The sequence below is a fragment of the Hypanus sabinus genome, chromosome 29 (assembly GCF_030144855.1).
Source record: "Hypanus sabinus isolate sHypSab1 chromosome 29, sHypSab1.hap1, whole genome shotgun sequence".
Classification (NCBI taxonomy): domain Eukaryota; kingdom Metazoa; phylum Chordata; class Chondrichthyes; order Myliobatiformes; family Dasyatidae; genus Hypanus; species Hypanus sabinus.
In genome coordinates, this window is record NC_082734.1 from 5,387,766 (window position 1) to 5,406,224 (window position 18,459).

An 18,459-nucleotide genomic window follows, 5' to 3' on the forward strand; every position below is an offset into this window, starting at 1 on the left:
TTCATTGCTGCCATCAGGTACAAGGTGTAAGAACCTCAAGACTGACACCACTGGCCTCAAGAATAGTTACTACACTTCAACCATCAGGCTCTTAAATAAAAGGGGATAACTACACTCACATATCCCATCATTGAAATGTTCCCACAACCAATGATCTCACTTTAAGGACTCTTTATCTCTTGTTCTCATTATTTATTGCTATTTATTAATTTCACACAGTTTGCACAGTTTGTTGTCTTCTGCACTCTGGTTGATCTTTCATTGATCCTGTTATAGTTACTATTCTATCGATTTGCTGAGTATGCCCACAGGAAAAAGAATCTCAGGGTTGTATACGGTGACATTTATGTACTTTAAAATTATCATTTTCTTTGAACATTGAAGCCCTTTACACTCCTCAAAGCTTCAACAGATACAAACTTAGACAAACTTCTTCCTCAAAGATGGTATTGCAGACATCAGTCTAGTAACGTTTTTCTAAACTATTTCTAACACATTTCCATCCTTCTTTATACAAGAAGAACAAAACCATATACAGTAACCCAGACATGGACTTCTCAGTACCCAAATGCCCCCTACATACTTTGAAGTTCAAAATAAATATTATTATCAAAGTATATAAATGTCACTGCATACAACCCTGAGATTCACTTTCTTGTGGGCATACTCAATAAATCTATAGAATAATAACCATAACAGAATCACTGAAAGACCATCCAATTAAGACATTCAACCACAGTGCAGACGACAACAAACTGTGCAAATACAAAAAATAATAACAATAAATAAGCAAAAAATATAGAGAACATGAGACGAAGTGTCCTTGAAAGTGAGTCCATTGGATGTGCGAATATATCATTGATGGGGTAAGTGAAGTTGAGTGAACTCATCCCCTTTGGTTCAAGAACCTGATGGTTGAGGGGTAATCATTGTTCCTGAAGCTCTTGTTGTGACTGTGTGCTAGCCTCTTGTGAATCATGTATATAGATACACAAATCCTTCTACATCTCAGAGTGCACTATCTCTCACTATTGAGATAGTATGTTCCTTTTTTTATTTTTCCTGCCAAAATGGATATTGTGACATTTTCCCACATTATACTTCATTTGCCATATCTTTGCCCACTCATATAACCTGTCACTTAGTCACAGAGTACTAAAGAATCAGAATCATTTTATTGCCAGTAGGTGAAAAGTACCAGAATTGATTGTAGTTCGATGCCTAGCATAACACATAACAAACAAGAACAGCAACCAACAATTTACAAGACCACAGTGCAAACAGCCATGAGCAATCAATAATTAGCAGAACGGTTACATGTGCAAATGTCAATAGTCAAACTGAAATAAATGTGGACATATGAGCAGGCTCAATAATTAGCAACAGAACAAGGAGATCAGGAAAGACCATTTAATGGATCTTGTGCAGGGACAGTTAGGGTATTATACCCTCATGAGTTTTGTTGAAAAGCTGGATAGCGACAGGAAAGCTTCAGAGATGACGTGTAACCCTGGTGGTGATAGACTTGCAGTGTCTCCCTGATGGCAATTTGGTGACTAGGTGACTGCTAGGGTGGGTGAAGTCAGCAGTAATTTTTCAGCTCTGTACTTCGCTCTGGCAGTGAACGGGTCTTCTAATGTGGGCAGGTGACAGTTAATTACCTTCTCCGCTGAATGGGCCACTCACTGCAACCTGGACTTGGAGAGGAAGGAGGTGGCGGGAAACCAAATGGCAATAGAAATGGTCACAACACTTTCAATGATGGTTGAGTAAAAATTCACCAGGATATGGCCTGAAATACTAAGTTTCCTAAGCTGGAAGAACAATCTCTGCTGGGCTTTCCTAGTGATGTGTATAATGTGCTTGCTCCACTTCAATGTATTACTAATGGTAGTCCATTGACAGACACAGCCTGACCATTAATTTCCAAAGAGGCGCAGTAGGGGTTTATCAGCAGAAGTCAATCCTCCTTTCCACTGTCTTGATAGCATTAAACTCCAAACCGTTACGAGCACACCATGCTGCATGATGGTCTTCCTCTCTTTAATAGCATTATTAATAGCATCATTATTAAAGAGATCAACTGCAGATGCGCTATCTGTGAGCTTTAGAATTTTAACGGATTTGTTTTTGAGGTACAGTCATTTGTATAAAGTGAGAACAGGAGGGGTGAAGAAAACAGCCCTGGGTAGAGCCTGTGCTTATAGACATTGGACTGGGCAAGTAGGAGCCCAGCCTTACATACTGCTTCCTTTCTGTCAGGAGGTTCATAATCCACTGACAGACACTGCAGGGTACAGCTAGCTGTCTTTACTGGCTTTGGAGCAAATCCAGGACAATAGTGTTGAAAGGAGAACATAATCCACAAACAAGATCCTCAGAGAGCTGTTGGGAGAGTTAGAATATTGAATAATGTAGAGAAGGCACAAATGAACTACATCCTCAACTGAATAATTTGCTCCATAAATAAGAAAAGCAGTAATGGACTTAAGTTAGGCCAATACCAGACATTCAAAGGTTTTCACAAGTCAGAGCGACTGGCCTCTTAAATCATTAAATCCAATGATCTTATCTGTCTTGGGAACTAGAATGATTGTGGCAACTTTAAAGCAGTCCAGAACCCCTCATAATTGTAGGGAGGTATCAAATATCTCAGTGAAGACAGGTGCTAGCTGATCCGCACAGTGCTTTAGAGAACCAGCTGAGACACCATCAGGGCCTGCAGCTTTATCCAATGATCGGTTTTCTAAAAAAGCTTGCGAACGTCTTCTTTCTTCACAGGAAATACAAGGGGAGATGGGGGGGGGGGGGGGAAGAAGGGGAGAAGAAGTGAACGCAGCTGGGGTAAAGGGGGGATGGTGGGAACAGAGTGGTTATTAACGGGTGTGGGGGCAAGAGGCTCAGCATATCAGGATCAGAGGAAGTGAGGAGACTGATGTTGATTCTACAGTACAGAAACAGGTCCTTCAGCCCATCTAGTCCATAAAAAGCAAACACGAGAAAATCTGCAGATGCTGGAAATTCAAACAAAACCACACACAAAATGCTGGTAGAACACAGCAGGCCAGGCAGCATCTATAGGGAGAAGCACTGTCGATGTTTCGGGCCGAGACCCTTCGTCAGGTGTTCCACCAGCATCTTGTGTGTGTAGTCCATAACAAACTGTTTTTCTGCCTAGTCCCATCGACTCACACCTCGGTCATAGCCCTCAATACCCCTCTCATAGATGTACTTATCCAAATTTCTCTTAAAGGCTGAAATCAAGTCTGCAATTACTACCTCCACTGGCAGCTCGCTCCACACTTGCACCACTCATGTTCCCTTTAAGCATTTTACCTTTCACTCTTAACTCATGACCTCTGGTTGTAGTCCCACCACATCACAGTGGAGAAAGCCTTCTTTCATTTACCCTATCTACATCCCTCAATTTTGTATACCTCTATCAAACCTCCCCTCATTCTCCTATGGCTTCAGGGAATAAAGTCCGAGTCCATTCTACCTTTCCCTATAACTCAAGAACTCAAGTTCCAGCAACATCCTTGCAATATTAATGATATCTTTCCTGTAGAACTGCATACAATACTCCATATCAGGCCTCACCAATGTCTTGTACAACTTCAACAAAACACCCGAACTCCTGTACTCAATACATTGATTTATGATGGCCTATGTGCCAAGTAGGCTTTCTTTAAGACCCTATCTACCTGTGAAGCCTCTTTCAAGGAATTATGGTCTGTATTCCTAGGGAACTCTGTTCCACTGCACTCCTCAGTGCCCTATCATTCACTGTGTAAGTCCTATCCTGGCTTGTCCCCCCAAAGTGCAATACCTCACACCTTGTCTGCATTAAGTTCCACCCACCATTTTTCAGTTCATTTTTTCAACTGGTCCAAATCCCTCTGCAAACTTTGATAGCTTGCTTCTTTATGACTTATTTTTCTATCTTTCTATTATCAATTGGCAAAAATACTTCTAGAAAATGCATCCAAGTTGTTCATATGAATTGTAAAAAGTTGAGCTGTCAGGACTGATCTCTATGGCAATTACTCATTACCCCTCACCAACCAAGAAAAGACCTGCTGAGGCCTACTCTTTATTTCTTGTTAACCAGCCAGTCTTCTATCCATGTCAAAATGTTACCACCTACACCGCAATTACTATGCCAGTGGCACACTCTTCCAGGTCACAAAGGTCCTTTTTCGTAAATGCAGTATTCTGAAGAAAGAGTCTGGCTAATGGGGAGGTCCGGCTATGGTTAATAGTAAGTGTCGCAAATAACTCCGCCAAGCCTGATTGAGGAAGGTGGATGGTTGGGCATGGGGCTAGAACCCCATGCAGTAAAAACCCAGAGCTACAGAAATGCCAGCAGAAGCTGCAAAGATCTCAAGCTTGGGAGAGGAAGGTGGGGACAACTTGAAAGACTGGCATAGGACAGGGAACTCGGGTGAGCTGCTGTGGCAGCCTATGTCCCAGTAAGGGTGATGGGCTTACTAATCAACATCACAAATAGACTGACAGTCACACCCTACTGCTGATGGTAGAATTTTGAACAATTTACAAATTACTTTTGTTTCCTATATTGTACTGTAATGTTATTGGTGTAAAGTGTTTAGCAACTCCAGAAGTAACCTTAATGGCACTTTGAAAGAAGTTATTTAAAAGCTAATTGAGATGTACAAACACGTTCATTCACAGCTTCTACAATTACACATGCAGTACATGATTAATTCATCAAACCAACTGCCAATTCTATCTACAATTATAATTATGGACAATCTTGCTGACATAGATATTCCTATTAGTATTTTTATTGATCATCAATAAGCACTTAACTCTGCTGTGAAAGATCCCAAGCTCGGCTGCAAAAGGAGGAGGGTTGGCCACGGGAGCTGGAAATCCCATCCCGTAAACACAGAGCTACAGAAATACCAACAGAAGCTCTGAGGACCTCATCCCTGAGAGAGGAAGGATCTTCAGGATGAATGTGGATATTGGTAAGAGGCTAAGGTGTTTGATGCTGCAATGTTTCTTGAGCTTGGTAACTAGCTGGCAGACATTTCATTACCAGTCGAGGAGATGCCCTCAAATGTGAAGTTGTTGGGTGTTTCTCTCTGGGCACATTTATATAGCCCTCTGTAAACAAATATACATAGACGATATCTACGAACCCCTATGAGCCAAAGACACTTGAGACAATAGAATTTAAGGGTCAACTGAAGGGGTAGCCAATCAGGACCGAGGCAAGTGAATGGGGAGAGGGCTAGATAAGGTGGATGTGGAGAGGATGTTTTCTATGGTGGGGGTATCCAGAACTAGAGGCACAGCCTCAAAATTGAGGGCAACTTTTTAAGAACAGAGGTAAGGAGGGATTTTTTTTTAGCCAGATAGCAGTAAATCTGTGGAATGCTCTGCCACAGATTGCAGCGGAGACAAAGTCCATGTGTATATTTAAGGCGGAAGTTGATCATGTCCTGATCGAAGGATATAGCGAGAAGGCAGGTGTATGGGGTTGAGTGGGATCCGAGATCAGCCATGATGGAATAGCAGAGCAGACGATGAAATGGCCTAATTCTGCTCCTATTTCTTATGTTTTTATATAACTGTGAGCATTTCCAGAGAGAAACACCAACAGCTGTGCACTGAGTATGTCACCTTGACTGGTGATGAAACGTCTGCAAGCTAATTGCCAAGTTCAGCAAACACCACAACATCAGAGGAAAGATCTTCACCTAGAAGACTAGAAGGGCCTATTCCTGTGCTGTACTGTTCTACAGTTGGTGGCCACTTTATTAGGTCCACCTGTACACCTGCTCAGAAATGCAAATATCTCATCAGCCAATTATGAGGCAGCAACTCAAAGCACGCTGACATGGTTAAGAGGTTCAGACCAAACATCAGAATGAGGAGAAAATGTGACCTAAGTGACTTTGATCATGGCATCATAGTTGACACAAACAGGGTGGTTTGAATATCTCAGAAACTGCTGATCTTCTGGGAGTTTCATGCACAACTGTCTCTAGAGTTTACGGAGAATGTTGCAAAAAAAAAACATCCAGTGAGCTTGTAATTCTCTGCCTATGATTAAACCCAAGAAATACTCTGTAGATTAACAGCATTTTTGGAGAGGGAGATGGAGCAAATGTTTCAAGTCAATCACAACATTACAGCACAGTACAAGTCCTTCAGCTCAGGATCTTGAGTCAACCTCTTAACCTACACCAAGATCGATCTAACCCTTCCCTCTGAAAGAGCTCTCCATTTTAACTTCATCCATGTGCCTATCTAAGGGTCTCTTAAATGTCTTTAATGTATCTGCCTCTGCCACCACACCCAGCAATGTGTTCCACACACATACCACTCTCTGTGTAAGAGACATCCCCCCCTATACTTTCCTCCAATCACCTTAACATTATGCCCTCACGTATTAGCCATTGCCACCATGGAAAGAAAAGGCACTGGCTGTCTACTCTATCCGTCTTATAATGTTATGCACCCCTATCAAGTCACCCCTTATCCTTCTTTGTTCCAAAGGTCACTCAGCTTTTCACATAAGACATGCCCTCTAATCCAGGCAGGATCCTGGTAAATCTCCTCTGCACTCTCTCAACCGTCTACATTCTTCTTATAATGAAACGATCAAAGTTGAACCCAATACTCCAAGTGTGGCACCATATGCCTTCTTAACCACCCTATCAACTTGCATGGCAGCTTTGAGGAATCTATAGCCATGGACCACAAGATCTCCATGTTTCTCCACTCAACTAAGAATCCTACCATTAACCTTGTACTCTGCCTTCAAGTTCGATCTTCTAAACTTTATCACTTCACTCTTTTCCATATTGAAGTCCATCTGCCACTTCAGGTTCACCAGATTGATTCCTGGGATGGCAGGACTTTCATATGAAGAAAGACTGGATCTACTAGGCTTAAACTCACTGGAATTTAGAAGATTGAGGGGGGATCTTATTGAAACGTATAAAATTCTAAAGGGATTGGACAGGCTAGATGCAGGAAGATTGTTTCCGATGTTGGGGAAGTCCAGAACGAGGGGTCACAGTTTAAGGATAAAGGGGAAGCCTTTTAGGACCGAGATGAGGAAAAACTTCTTCACACAGAGAGTGGTGAATCTGTGGAATTCTCTGCCACAGGAAACAGTTGAGGCTGGTTCATTGGCTATATTTAAGAGGAAGTTAGATAAGGCCCTTGTGGCTAAAGGGATCAGGGGATATGGAGAGAAAGCAGGTACAGGGTTCTGAGTTGGATGATCAGCCATGATCATACTGAATGGTGGTGCAGGCTCAAAGGGCCGAATGGCCTACTCCTGCACCTATTTTCTATGTTTCTCAGCCCAGCTCTGCACAAAATGCTGGAGGAATTCATGGAAAAGACTACAGTCGACTGTACTCTTTTCTATAGATACTGCCTGGCCTGCTGAGTTCCTCTGGCATTTTGTGTGTATTGCTTGGATTTCCAGCATCTACAGGTTTTCTCTTGTTTGTGATTGGACTGCATTCTATCAATGTCTGATTGTAACCAACAACCTTCACTATCCACACTGCCAACAACCTCCAAGTCGTCTGCAATTACAGGATCATATCCGGTAAAGCAAGGATGAAAGGCTATTGACTTAGAAAGTTAACTCTGTCTGTCTGACTGACTCCTGCCCCTCCCACTGCTGTAGTTCGGTTTACTGTGCATCGTGAATATCCTCCTTTTATTCCAGATTTTAAGTTTCAGAAGTTTTGCTTTGCCTTTTGAACTCTCAGCAAATGCTTTGTCTTGATTTACCATTCTATCTCAGATTGTCATGATTTAGTTATTGAGTTTGCAGATGGTATTTCCGTCATTATAATATGTGCTGTAGCTTTCGCTGTACAAGAGTATATAAATAGTTAACTCCTTAAAATACTCTATGCGTGATCCTATCCTTCTGGGTCCCGTGTTACAGTACCAACCGATGATGTTATAGTCTTAAACTGTCTGTAACTATTTTACGGCATCACAGCTTACAAAACCTCTAAGTTGCAGTATATAAACAGCGAACTATTACCTTGTGACCGTCTGCAGACGAACCCATTCTTTACCTCTGCTTCTCCAAAACAAACTCCTTGCATCATATCCGGTTAGTGTCGATTTTTTTAATTGGTTCCTACGCAACTCACCCACAACTGGGGGAGTGGTCAGAGTACCTCACCTGCTCGCTTTTTAAAGTTAATACTTGTTCTATTAGCTGCTGAAGAAGTTTGAATTACACATTTTTAACTATCAGTAAATCTTGCAGTGTCAGTGGAAGGAAAAAAAAAATAACGTTTCAATTCCAAGACACTTCTTTAAAATTCTTTCTCAATGCTGTTTCAGGTGCTTTTTTGTTTTATTTACGTCAGATTTCCAGTTTTTAATTGTTATTTCAGATTTACATTTTTTGGTTTAATTTCAGATTTCCAACTTGTACATCTTTTTTTCCTGATCTGGGTTCCAGGTTTAGAGTTACACTGTAGTTTACTGAGAGTTATGAGAGTTTCACTGATATTATAGTCTTACGACTTGGGAGATCGTTGCGACTTGTTTTTTGTTCACTTCAAGTAAGGGCACGAAGTACACTCCCCATTATTTTTAATCATTGCATGGAGGCTCTTACGTTCATAATCGTGAGGTTTTTTTCACCTGGCATCTTCAATATCGCCTTAATTTTGCAGCATTAATTCCCTCCCGGCGGTCACCATTTTTGTGAGGGGAATGAAGATGGGGAGGGGAAACCATCTTAAAGATAATAAATGCCCTATTTTACACGATGACAGTCAGCTATCTCATTCTGTTTAAGTAAGAGCTCTCACTTCCCGAGGTCGGGAGAAAGCCGCGCCGTTTCTTCGCTGGAAGTTGTGCAGGAATCGGGCCAGCCGCCATTTTAATGAGGGGAAAGTCAACCTTTTCTCCTTCAGATTGCATCTCGGTCGTTTCAAAATAGATCACCCCAGTTTCACCTCATATTTGAGATGGGGGGTGGGGTGGGTGCAACGACATCTCTGTAGAAACAAAACGGCAGTGAATAAATTATCGGTCATTAAACACGTCTCCATTTTCCCCGCACGGGCGTCATATTTGTGAGGGGCAAAAGCCGGCGACCGCTTTTTAAGATTTTTTTTTTTTTGAAAATGACGATTTGCGATCCCCTGTTGCTTCCACGCGTTTCGCTCGACCGTTTAGAATGGTGGTCAACTCCGGGAAAGAATTAACTCGCTTTAAAAGTGTTAGGGTTTGACGTGGTGCGCGTTTGCGTGATGACATCAGAGGAGGGAGGCTGTGCCTCGGAAGCTCTGGCTGTGGGGAAGCTTGAGGGAGAAGCAGGTAAGGAGCCTGCCCGTGGAGGGGGGCTCTGCTTTCGGACTCGACCTCTCGAAATCCTCCTCGCTTTCTTTCCTATTTTAATACGCTTCAATATGTTGGACTGTTATCCATGCCTGGATCCTCTCTCAGCTACCCGTGGAGCTCCTCACGTTGCTCTTCTCCGCGCCCTCTGGATTAGTTGTTTATAAGTGTCCGACACTGTTTGTTCAGCTCTGCTATTGTGGATTACCTGTTCTGTGGAATGTTGTTAATGTGTTGAGAGACGACTCGTGGCAATATTTCTTGTAAGCTGCATTTCCTGTCGTATGTGATCAAATTCTACTTTTTTTTTAAAAAAAAAAGAAAAAAATGAGAAAGGACAAATTTCAAATTGTAAATAGGGATGGGAGAGACCTAACTGCCTCTTGGGGACACACTGTTAATGTGATTAGTGTTTTTTTTAGAAATCCTAGTCTTCAAAAATAAACGGTAATACTGTATATTAGAATTGGCTATGTTCAGGCTCTGGGTAGGTGTTTGATCGTTCTGATCACTGTCACTGTTAGAGAAAACACAAAATACCTCCTGGAATAATTCTAGGTTTAGAAGATTGTGCCTTCATTTTAAAAGTGGACAGAGTAAAGATATTTGAGAAGAGGTTTGGCAAAATCAGGTTTAATAGAAGGTAGAAGATGGTTCAAGATTGGTGGAGGTTGAATTTAATGCTAAATTTGTTAGGTAATGTTATTTTTTATTGGACTTGTTTTTTAAATTTTTATTGAATGATGTGACAATGTGAGTTTCCTCCAGGTACCCTGGTTTCCTCCCACATTCCAAAGATGTACCTGTTAGTAGGTTAATTAGTCATTGTAAATTGTCCTGTGATTAGGCTAGGATTAAATCAGGGGATTACTGGGCTGCATGGCTCAAAAGGCCTGAAGGGGCTACTCTGCTGTATCTCAATAAATAAATAAATAAGGATATAATCTTGTCAGTAATGTGGTTGAAGCAGTCAAAAAAAAGGGTAACTTGTAGGGTTATAAAGGAAATGGGCCTGACTGGGTTAGTGGGCTATTAACAGGTTATATGAGATAAACTGCTGGAGGAACTCAGCAGGTCGGGCAGCATCTGTGGAGCGAAACTGATGGTAGCCGTTTTGAATCACAACTCTTCATCTGGACTGCCTACAGATGCTGCCAGTAGTTTTCCAATGCAGATTCCAGCATGTACAGACTTATGGCATAAACTTGATAACCAAATCATGTTGTTGTTTTGAAATTCTGGATGATGTTTTTTCAATTGCACAATAGATAAGCCATCAAATTTGTGGCTCTTGTAAAAATTTGGTTTGGCAGGCTAACATGCTTAAGCCAAGATTGTAGGTTTGTCCCGTATGCTGATCTGAGGTCCTCTCTGTCCATTGGAAAAAGTCAGAGTTTGTATTGTGTTTATCAGGGTGTTCCAAATGCCTTATAATCTACTTTGAAATGATAGCAGCAAGCTATCATTATCTGTTCAACGATGTGCTGGAGAGTGGGGTCTTTGTTTTTAATCATTGCTATATCTACCAAGATATAGTGAATGTCTTGTGTACTGTTCATACAGATCAGATCATTACATAGTGCATGGGGAAGAACAAGGTAAACAGTAGCAGAATAAAGTGTGACAGCTACAGAGAAAGTAAAGCGCAGGTAAACATACCACGATAGATTGAGGTCAAGAGTCCATTTTATCATACAAGTGTCTGGTAACAAAAGCATAGAAGCTATCTTTGATACTGGTGGTACAGAGTTTACAGTGAGGAGACTGGCTTCATGATGTGCTGAGCTGTATCTGCAGCTCTCTGCAGTTTCTTGTGGTTACGTGCAGAGCAGTTGCCATACCAAGCCGATATGGATCCAGATAGAATACATTGTATGGTGCATCTATAAAAATTGATAAGGGTTGATGGAGATGTGCCAAATTTCATTTTTTCTCATGAGAAAGTAGAGGCATTGGTGAGCTCTCTAGACCATGACTTCGGAGCCCCCATATCCATGATAAAACAATTTTTCTTAAGACCATAAAATATGGGTGCAGAAATAGGCCATTTGGCCCATCGGGACTGTTCCACATTTCGTCATGGCTGATCCATTACCCTTCTCAGCCCCAATCTCCTGCCTTCTCGTATCCCTTCATGCCTTGGACCAATCAAGAATTTATGAACCTCTGCTTTAAATATTTGTAAAGACTTGACTTCGACAGCTGCCTGTGGCAATGAATTCCACAGATTCACCACTCTTTGGCTAAAGAAATTCCTCCTCATCTCTGTTCTCATAGGACACCCCTCTATTCTGACTCTAGGTCCTCCACCATAGGAAACGTCCATTCTATCAGACCTTTCATCATTTGATGGGTTTTAATTGGGTCACCCCTCATTCTTACTTCTAGTGAATACAGGCCCAGAGCCATCAAACACTCTTCATATGACAAGCCGTTCAATCCTGAATTCATTTTTGTAAACCTCTTTTGAGCCCTCTCCAATGTTAGTACAACCTTTCTAAGCCCAGAACTGCTCTCAGTGGTCCAAGTGAGGCCTCACTAGTGCTTTATAAACCCTCAACATTTAATTTCAAGAGGACTAGAATATACAAGCAAAGATTTGTTAATATTGCATCTACCTTTCTCACCACAGACTCAACCTTTAGGGAATCCTGCATAAGGACTTTTAAGTCCCTTTGCACCTCAGATTTTTGAATTTTCTCTCTATTTAGAAAATAGTCTATCCTTTTCTTCTACCATACATTTCCCAATACAGTATTCTATCTTCCACTTCTTTGCCCATTCTCGTAATCTAAGTCTCTTGGCCTCTGTACTTAAAACTACCTCCCACTCCACCTATCTTTGTATTATCCACAAACTTTGCAACAAAGTCATCAGTATCATCATACAAGTCATTGGCATATAATGTAAAAAGTTTTGTCTAAGGAAGCAGCTTTCTGGAGGATGTGACTGGGTTAAGCAGCATCTGTATGTTGGGGAGAGAGAATTGTCAGTATTTCGGTCAAGAGCCTGCATCCTGAGTGTGGAGGGAGAAGATGGTTAGTGTGAAGTACAGAATGGGAGGAGGTGAGGTGGCTGGTAGGTAAGTGGGAGGGGGATGATTACTAGATGGAACCTAGAGAGGTAGATTTAGGAAACAGAAGTTAACTGTTTAGGGCAGGAGGCTAAAAGGCTAAATTGATAATGGAACTACTGGAGAGATGAGAAATGTAGATGGAACCAGATGAGGGTGAGATTCCAGTGGGTTGTTTTAGAGAGTGGGACCTGGAAGTGGAAGAAAATGGATGATTTGGGGGGGGGGGGGTGAGTGTTGGAGAGTATGGAAAGGGGACAAAAATGAGAGGATGAGGTTTGAATCAGAAGGTGAGGGTTACCTGAGATTGGGAAGGGCAGCGTAGACTACCCACGTAGATTGAGGTGTCGTTGCTTTAGTTTATGTTGGGTCTCACAATGACGGTGGACAAGGTCAACAGTTGTGTCAGTGTGACAATAGGGAGTTGAAATAGCATGCAGCGGGGAGCTTGGGGCAGGCACTCTGTTAATCAGTTGCCTGGTCTGGCCTTTGCAGCAAGTTGCCAGTCAACAGATATGCATAATCTTGACTGACAGTGTGCTACACAGGCAGTGGTGCCAAAATACAAGTTGTTATTTTACATTGTGCCCTATGTACTTTAATCTAACAAGAATGGAGCAAATATGGCCCTTTAGCCCATCAGGTCAATGCCATTTCAAATGCTCAGCAGTTTGATTTTTGCTGCAGATTCCAGCATCTGAAGTCTTTTGTGTCTCTGCTTCTTCCTCTATGGTCGAACTAAGATCTATTTTAAAACAATACTGAGGGCTTTGTTTTAAACCTGTAACCTAAGAGGACAGATCTGCCCCTTGATTCAGAAGCTTCTCTGTTCAAATACCATCCTCCTGTGACTTAAGCCCCATTCCATCATAGTTGGTAGTATAGTGGTTAGCGTTGGTACTTGTGATTGGGGTTTAGTTCCACCGCTATCCATAAGGAGTTTGTACATTTTCTCCATGACCATGGGGATTTTCTCTGGGTGCTCTGGTTTCCTCCCACATTCGAAAGGCATATAATTTAGTAAATTGTGAGTATGTGGCAACACTTGCCCAAAGCACAATCCTCAGACTGCTGGTCATCAGTGCAAATGACACATTTCACTGTACATTTTGATGTACTTGTGACAAATTAAGGTAATCTCTTTACTGTTGGAGGCCTCTGGTTGAGAGGCTGAGCTACATATTAGTCTACAATCACAAATTGGCAAAATATCCTAAGAGATGAGACTGTAGATAATGGAATCTGGATTAACACATGTTATGAAATCCCATAACGGGATCACTTACCAGCAAAGGTAGAGAGGTCCGTTGAAGTCTGATGGTACTATTTTTTTTTTCTTTATTTATGAAAGGGGCACAAGCATAAGATTAATACAAACACTCAAATATACGTAGTCACTACTTAATCTAAAAGCGCGGGTCTAATAATAACCATCAATAAGAAACAGCTCGATCGTTTGTCTAGGGGATAAATTAGTGTCCGATGGAAATATAAAAGTCACTCAAATTCCTGCAGGCTTCTGGCTTTCGGGGGGGGGGGGGCGCTGGGTTTTCACTTGTTGGAGAGAGAGAGAGATTGGTGAGAAAAGAAAAACTTGCCCGGGTCTTTATGAAGCCAAATCTGTTGAATCAGGGAAACGGGCTTCCCCGTTGTTAGCTAAAAGTGGTTTTCCGTGATTCCGGCCACAAATTCCAAACCCAGAATCTAACACATGTGGCTTCCTTCAAAATGGCTTCCCGCTACAACGGGATCGCTATTGTGTCTTCTTGGTGCGTCTGAAGGGGTTGCTCCCCCCCCCCCCCCCCGAGCCTCCTTTATACTTCCTCACGGGGTCTCAGGTGTCAATCTGGTTGAGATGATGCAATCTCTCTCTCAACCAGCCCACCGAGGGCTTTACACGTGGTCTCCATGAGACAATGGTCAATGTCGCCTTATTTTGCATCCCAGTGGAACGAGGTATTCAGCATCTCTCTCTTTCCCTCCCCCTCCCTCCCCCTCTCCCTCCCCCTCTCCCTCCCCCTCTCCCTCCCCCTCTCCCTCCCCCTCTCCCTCCCCCTCTCCCTCCCCCTCTCCCTCCCCCTCTCCCTCCCCCTCTCCCTCCCCCTCTCCCTCCCCCTCTCCCTCCCCCTCCCCCTCCCCCTGCCCCTGCCCCTCCCCCTCCCCCTCTCCCTCCCTTCCCCCCCCATTTCCTGGGTCTACTGACCCCCCCCCCCCAACAAGTGCTCTTGCGATTCTCACAAAGGGAGGGGGCTACGGACATAACACACACAAAATACAGGAGGAACTCAGCAGGTCAGGCAGCCTCCATGGAAATTAATAAACAGTTCTCATTTTGTGTCAACACCCTTCATCTGGACTGAAAGAAAAAGGGAAGAAAGCATGTTTAAAATGTGTGGTGTGAGGAAGGGGTGGAGCAAGATCTGAAGGGTGATTGGTGGGATTCCATTGAGAAGGGGAAGCACAGTAGTGTCGTGCTCAGCACAACGCTTTGCAGCATCAGTGACCTGAGTTCACTTCCCACCATTGCCTGTAAGAAGTTTGTACATTCTTCCCGTTGTGTGCGTTTCCTCTGGGTGCTCCAATTTTCTCCCACAGTCCAAAGACCTGCTGGTTGGTAGGTTAATTGGCCATTGTAAATTGTCCCTTGATTAGGCTAGGGTTAAATTGGGGGATTACTGGGTGGTGCGGCTTGAAGGGCCTGTTCCGCGCTGTATGTCAATAAATAAAAATAGTAATGATAAGGGAGGGAGGGGGAGAGTGGAAATGTGGGTACATAAGATCCCACGATGCTATTTTGGAGAGTCCGATTGAGTTACCCCTGCTATCATTTAACCCTTGCACATCCTCATGGGTTACCTAGTCCTTTATACTTTAGTATTTGTGGGAGCTTGCTGCATGCAAACTTCTGTATTGATATAAGTGACAGAAATGGCACTGTGGCAGAGTTAGTAGGGCTGCTCCCTCTCCATGTCAGAGTTCCAGGTTCAGTCATGACCTTGAGTGCTGACTGTGTAGAGTTTGCCTGTTCTCTCTGGCTACAGAGGTCTCTTCAACCATCCCAAGGGTGGTACACGCTGGTAAGTTGGCTACTAAATTATCCCTGGTCTTTGGTGGAACCTGGAAGGATGTGACAGAAATGTGAGGATATTAAAGATGGAGTGCAGGTTGAGTGAAAATGTGCACTTGATCGGCATAGACTCAGTGGACTGAAAGTCCTCTTTTCATGGTGTACGTACACTCAATGGTCAATATATTAGATACACTCCTGTACCTAATAAATTGGCCGCAGGTATGGAACCCAGTGTAGTCTTCTGCACGCCACTGTTGTAATGTGTATTTATTTGAGTTACTGTCGCCTTCCTGGCATCTTGAACCAGTCTAGCCGTTTTCCTTTGACCTCTCATTAACAAAGTATTTTTGCCCAAAGAACTGCCACTCACAGGATTTTTTTTTCCACACCATTCTCTGTAAACTGAGGAGACCGTTGTGCGTGAAAATCCTAGAAGATCAGTTTCTGAGGTACTCAAACTGCTCTGTCTGGTACCAACAATCACTCCATGGTTAAATTCACTGAGATCACACTTTTTTTTCTCTGATGTTTGATCTGAATGACAACTAAACCTCTTGATTGCCTGATTAGATATTTGCATTAATGAGCAGGTGTTCCTAATAGAGTGGCCATTGAGTGTATGACTCTGCATGTCAGTTAGTGTACAGAATTTTATAACAGTTTTAAACACCAACTTGTGTTGTGCACTTAGCTGTGAGGGTGGACCACTGCTGGTGTAGTAAATTGTCAGTCAAGATTAGGCATAATCAAGGCTGACTGTTGAATGTTGCTTAGTGTAAAGGTGTCAATGTCGGGTGTTGTGTAGGTGGATGTTGATTATAGTTTTCATCCAATAGCCTTTAGTAGTTCTGCATTAAATGTTTTGCCATCTTTAATTTTGTGAAGAGAAATATTTTGTACCCTACTTGTTCTTGCTTTCAATCTATGCTCCCTCCCCAAAAAAAGTCTTTGCAAAATATATTGTGCTGATTTTTCCATGTAGCAACTGGTGCTTTGCTAAGATTTCTGAATGGGCAATTAACCCATGTATACTATCTCAGTATATTTGCTTCTCTTTACATGATTTTTACTTATAATTATAATTTATAGTATTTTATGGCATTGCTGCTGCAAGACAAGATTTCAGTGATAATGATTCTGATTTTGACTTTTTTATTTTTTTTATTGCGATACAGTGCAAAGTAGGCCCTTCTGGCCCTCTGAGCCATGCTGCCGAGCAACCCCTGATTTAATGATAGCTAATCACAGGACAATTCACAATGACTTACAACCTACCATCCAGTACATCTTTGGACTGTGGGAGGAAACCTATGTGGTCACGGGGGAGACAGTAAGTACAAACTCCTTCCAGGCAGTAGGTCACTGGTACTGTAAAGTGTCGTCCTAACCACCACATTATATTGATTCTTAAAGGGCAGGGCTTAAAACAGTCTATTGGTTCAAGTGCTTAATGGTTTAGGTGCAAAGGGGGTAACTTCATTGAACTGTTCCCACAACTTATGGATCACTTTCAAGGACTCTACATCTCATGTTTTCGATATTTATTTATTATTGTTTTTGTATTTGCACAATTTTTTTGTTTTGCACACTTGGTTGAACACGCAAGTTGGTGCAGTCTTTTATTGATTCTATTATGGATTTATTGAGTATACCCACAATAAAATCAATCTCAGGACTGTAAGGTGACATGTATGTACTTTAAATAATAAATTAACTTTGAAATGTACAACCAGAGGTTGTGGTGCACATTGGTACTAATGACATGGGTAGAAAGGGAGAAGAGGTCCTGCACTGTAAGCAGGGGGAAACTTGGGAAAGAGGCTTAAAAGTGGGATCTTGAGGGTATAATCTCCAGATCACTTGCAGTACTATTCAGGGCAAGAATAGAAAGCTAAAACTGATGAATGACTGGCTGAGGAATGAGGCAGGGTTTCATGTTCTTGGATCATTGGAACCCTGATGACCTGTACGAGAGGCATGGGTTGCACCTTAAGTAGAGGGGAACTAATATCCTAGTCAGGAGGTTCTATTAGTGCTAGTGCATTAAGGAACAGATATGCAGACAGATTAGGGAAAGGTGTTTTTAAAAAACAAAACACAACAGGGTTGTTGTAGTGCATGACTTTACCTTCCATAATATAGACTGGGACCTCCTTAGTGCAAGAGGTTTAGAGGGGGAGAAATTGTTAAAGGCATCCAGGAGGGTTTCATAAATCAACAAGTCCAACAAGTAGTGGGGCTATACTGGACTTCATGTTGGGTAACGTGCCTGTCCAGTGGGAGAATAGGGGATAGTGATCATTGCTCCTTAAGTTTTAAGGTCACTCAAGATCAAGATGTGTATGGACCTTGCAGAGGGGTATTAAATTGGAGCGGGGCAAATTACAACAGCATTAGGCAGGAACTAGGGAGAGTTCATTGGGATCAGCTGTTTCAGGACAGGTCCACATCTGACATATGGAAGGTGTTTAAAGACTCCAGTATGTGACAGGTATGTTTCAGTAAGGAGGAAGAACAAAGATAGTAAGTAGGGGGACCTTGGATTCAAGGTGAATTCAGTTAAGAAGAATAAGAAAACATAAGGTTTAGGGAGCTAAGATCAAACAGAACCCTTGAGGGTTTTAAAGAAGACAGAAAATAACTCTGAATTGGGAAAGCCAAAATGGACCTTAAAGTATGATTAAAAAGAATCCCAAGTCATATTATACCTACATCAAGAGGATAACTAGGGAGTGGGTAAACCACTCAAGGATGAAGTAGGAAATATGTGCTTGGAGGCAGAAGATGCATATTTTGCAGCAATGTTTACCAAAGAGCGAGACATTGAGGATAGTGAGATCAGTGTGGAGTGTGTTAATTTGCTAGGACATTTTGAGATGAAGAAGGTAATGTTGGGTCTCTTAAAGAATGTTAAGGTGGAGAAGTCCTCAGGGTCTGATGGGCTATGCCC

The 18,459-nt window shown here is 42.3% G+C and overlaps 2 protein-coding genes across 4 annotated transcripts in view; one reads left to right on the top strand and one right to left on the bottom strand.

The window, feature by feature from the left end:
• Positions 1–8,113, bottom strand: part of tbc1d17 (TBC1 domain family, member 17) — an 86,990-nt gene extending 78,877 nt beyond the window's left edge. Inside the window, exon 1 of the mRNA XM_059953469.1 lies at positions 8,051–8,113. Within this exon, the coding sequence (XP_059809452.1) occupies positions 8,051–8,077 (27 nt within the window). The 5' untranslated portion in view covers positions 8,078–8,113. The remainder of the gene's footprint in view (positions 1–8,050) is intronic.
• Positions 8,114–9,285: 1,172 nt separating this feature from the next.
• akt1s1 (AKT1 substrate 1 (proline-rich)) overlaps positions 9,286–18,459 on the top strand; it is a 49,208-nt gene continuing 40,034 nt past the window's right edge. Inside the window, exon 1 of one of the 3 annotated variants that reach the window (XM_059953471.1) lies at positions 9,286–9,345. Coding sequence is in view for 1 of the 3 variants with exons in the window: in XM_059953470.1 (XP_059809453.1) it covers positions 16,741–16,839 (99 nt within the window). In the remaining 2 variants the exon portion in view is untranslated. Of the gene's footprint in view, positions 9,346–9,388; positions 9,630–16,689; positions 16,840–18,459 lie in introns of those variants that run through there. The other 2 variants (XM_059953472.1, XM_059953470.1) reach the window with 2 other exon arrangements.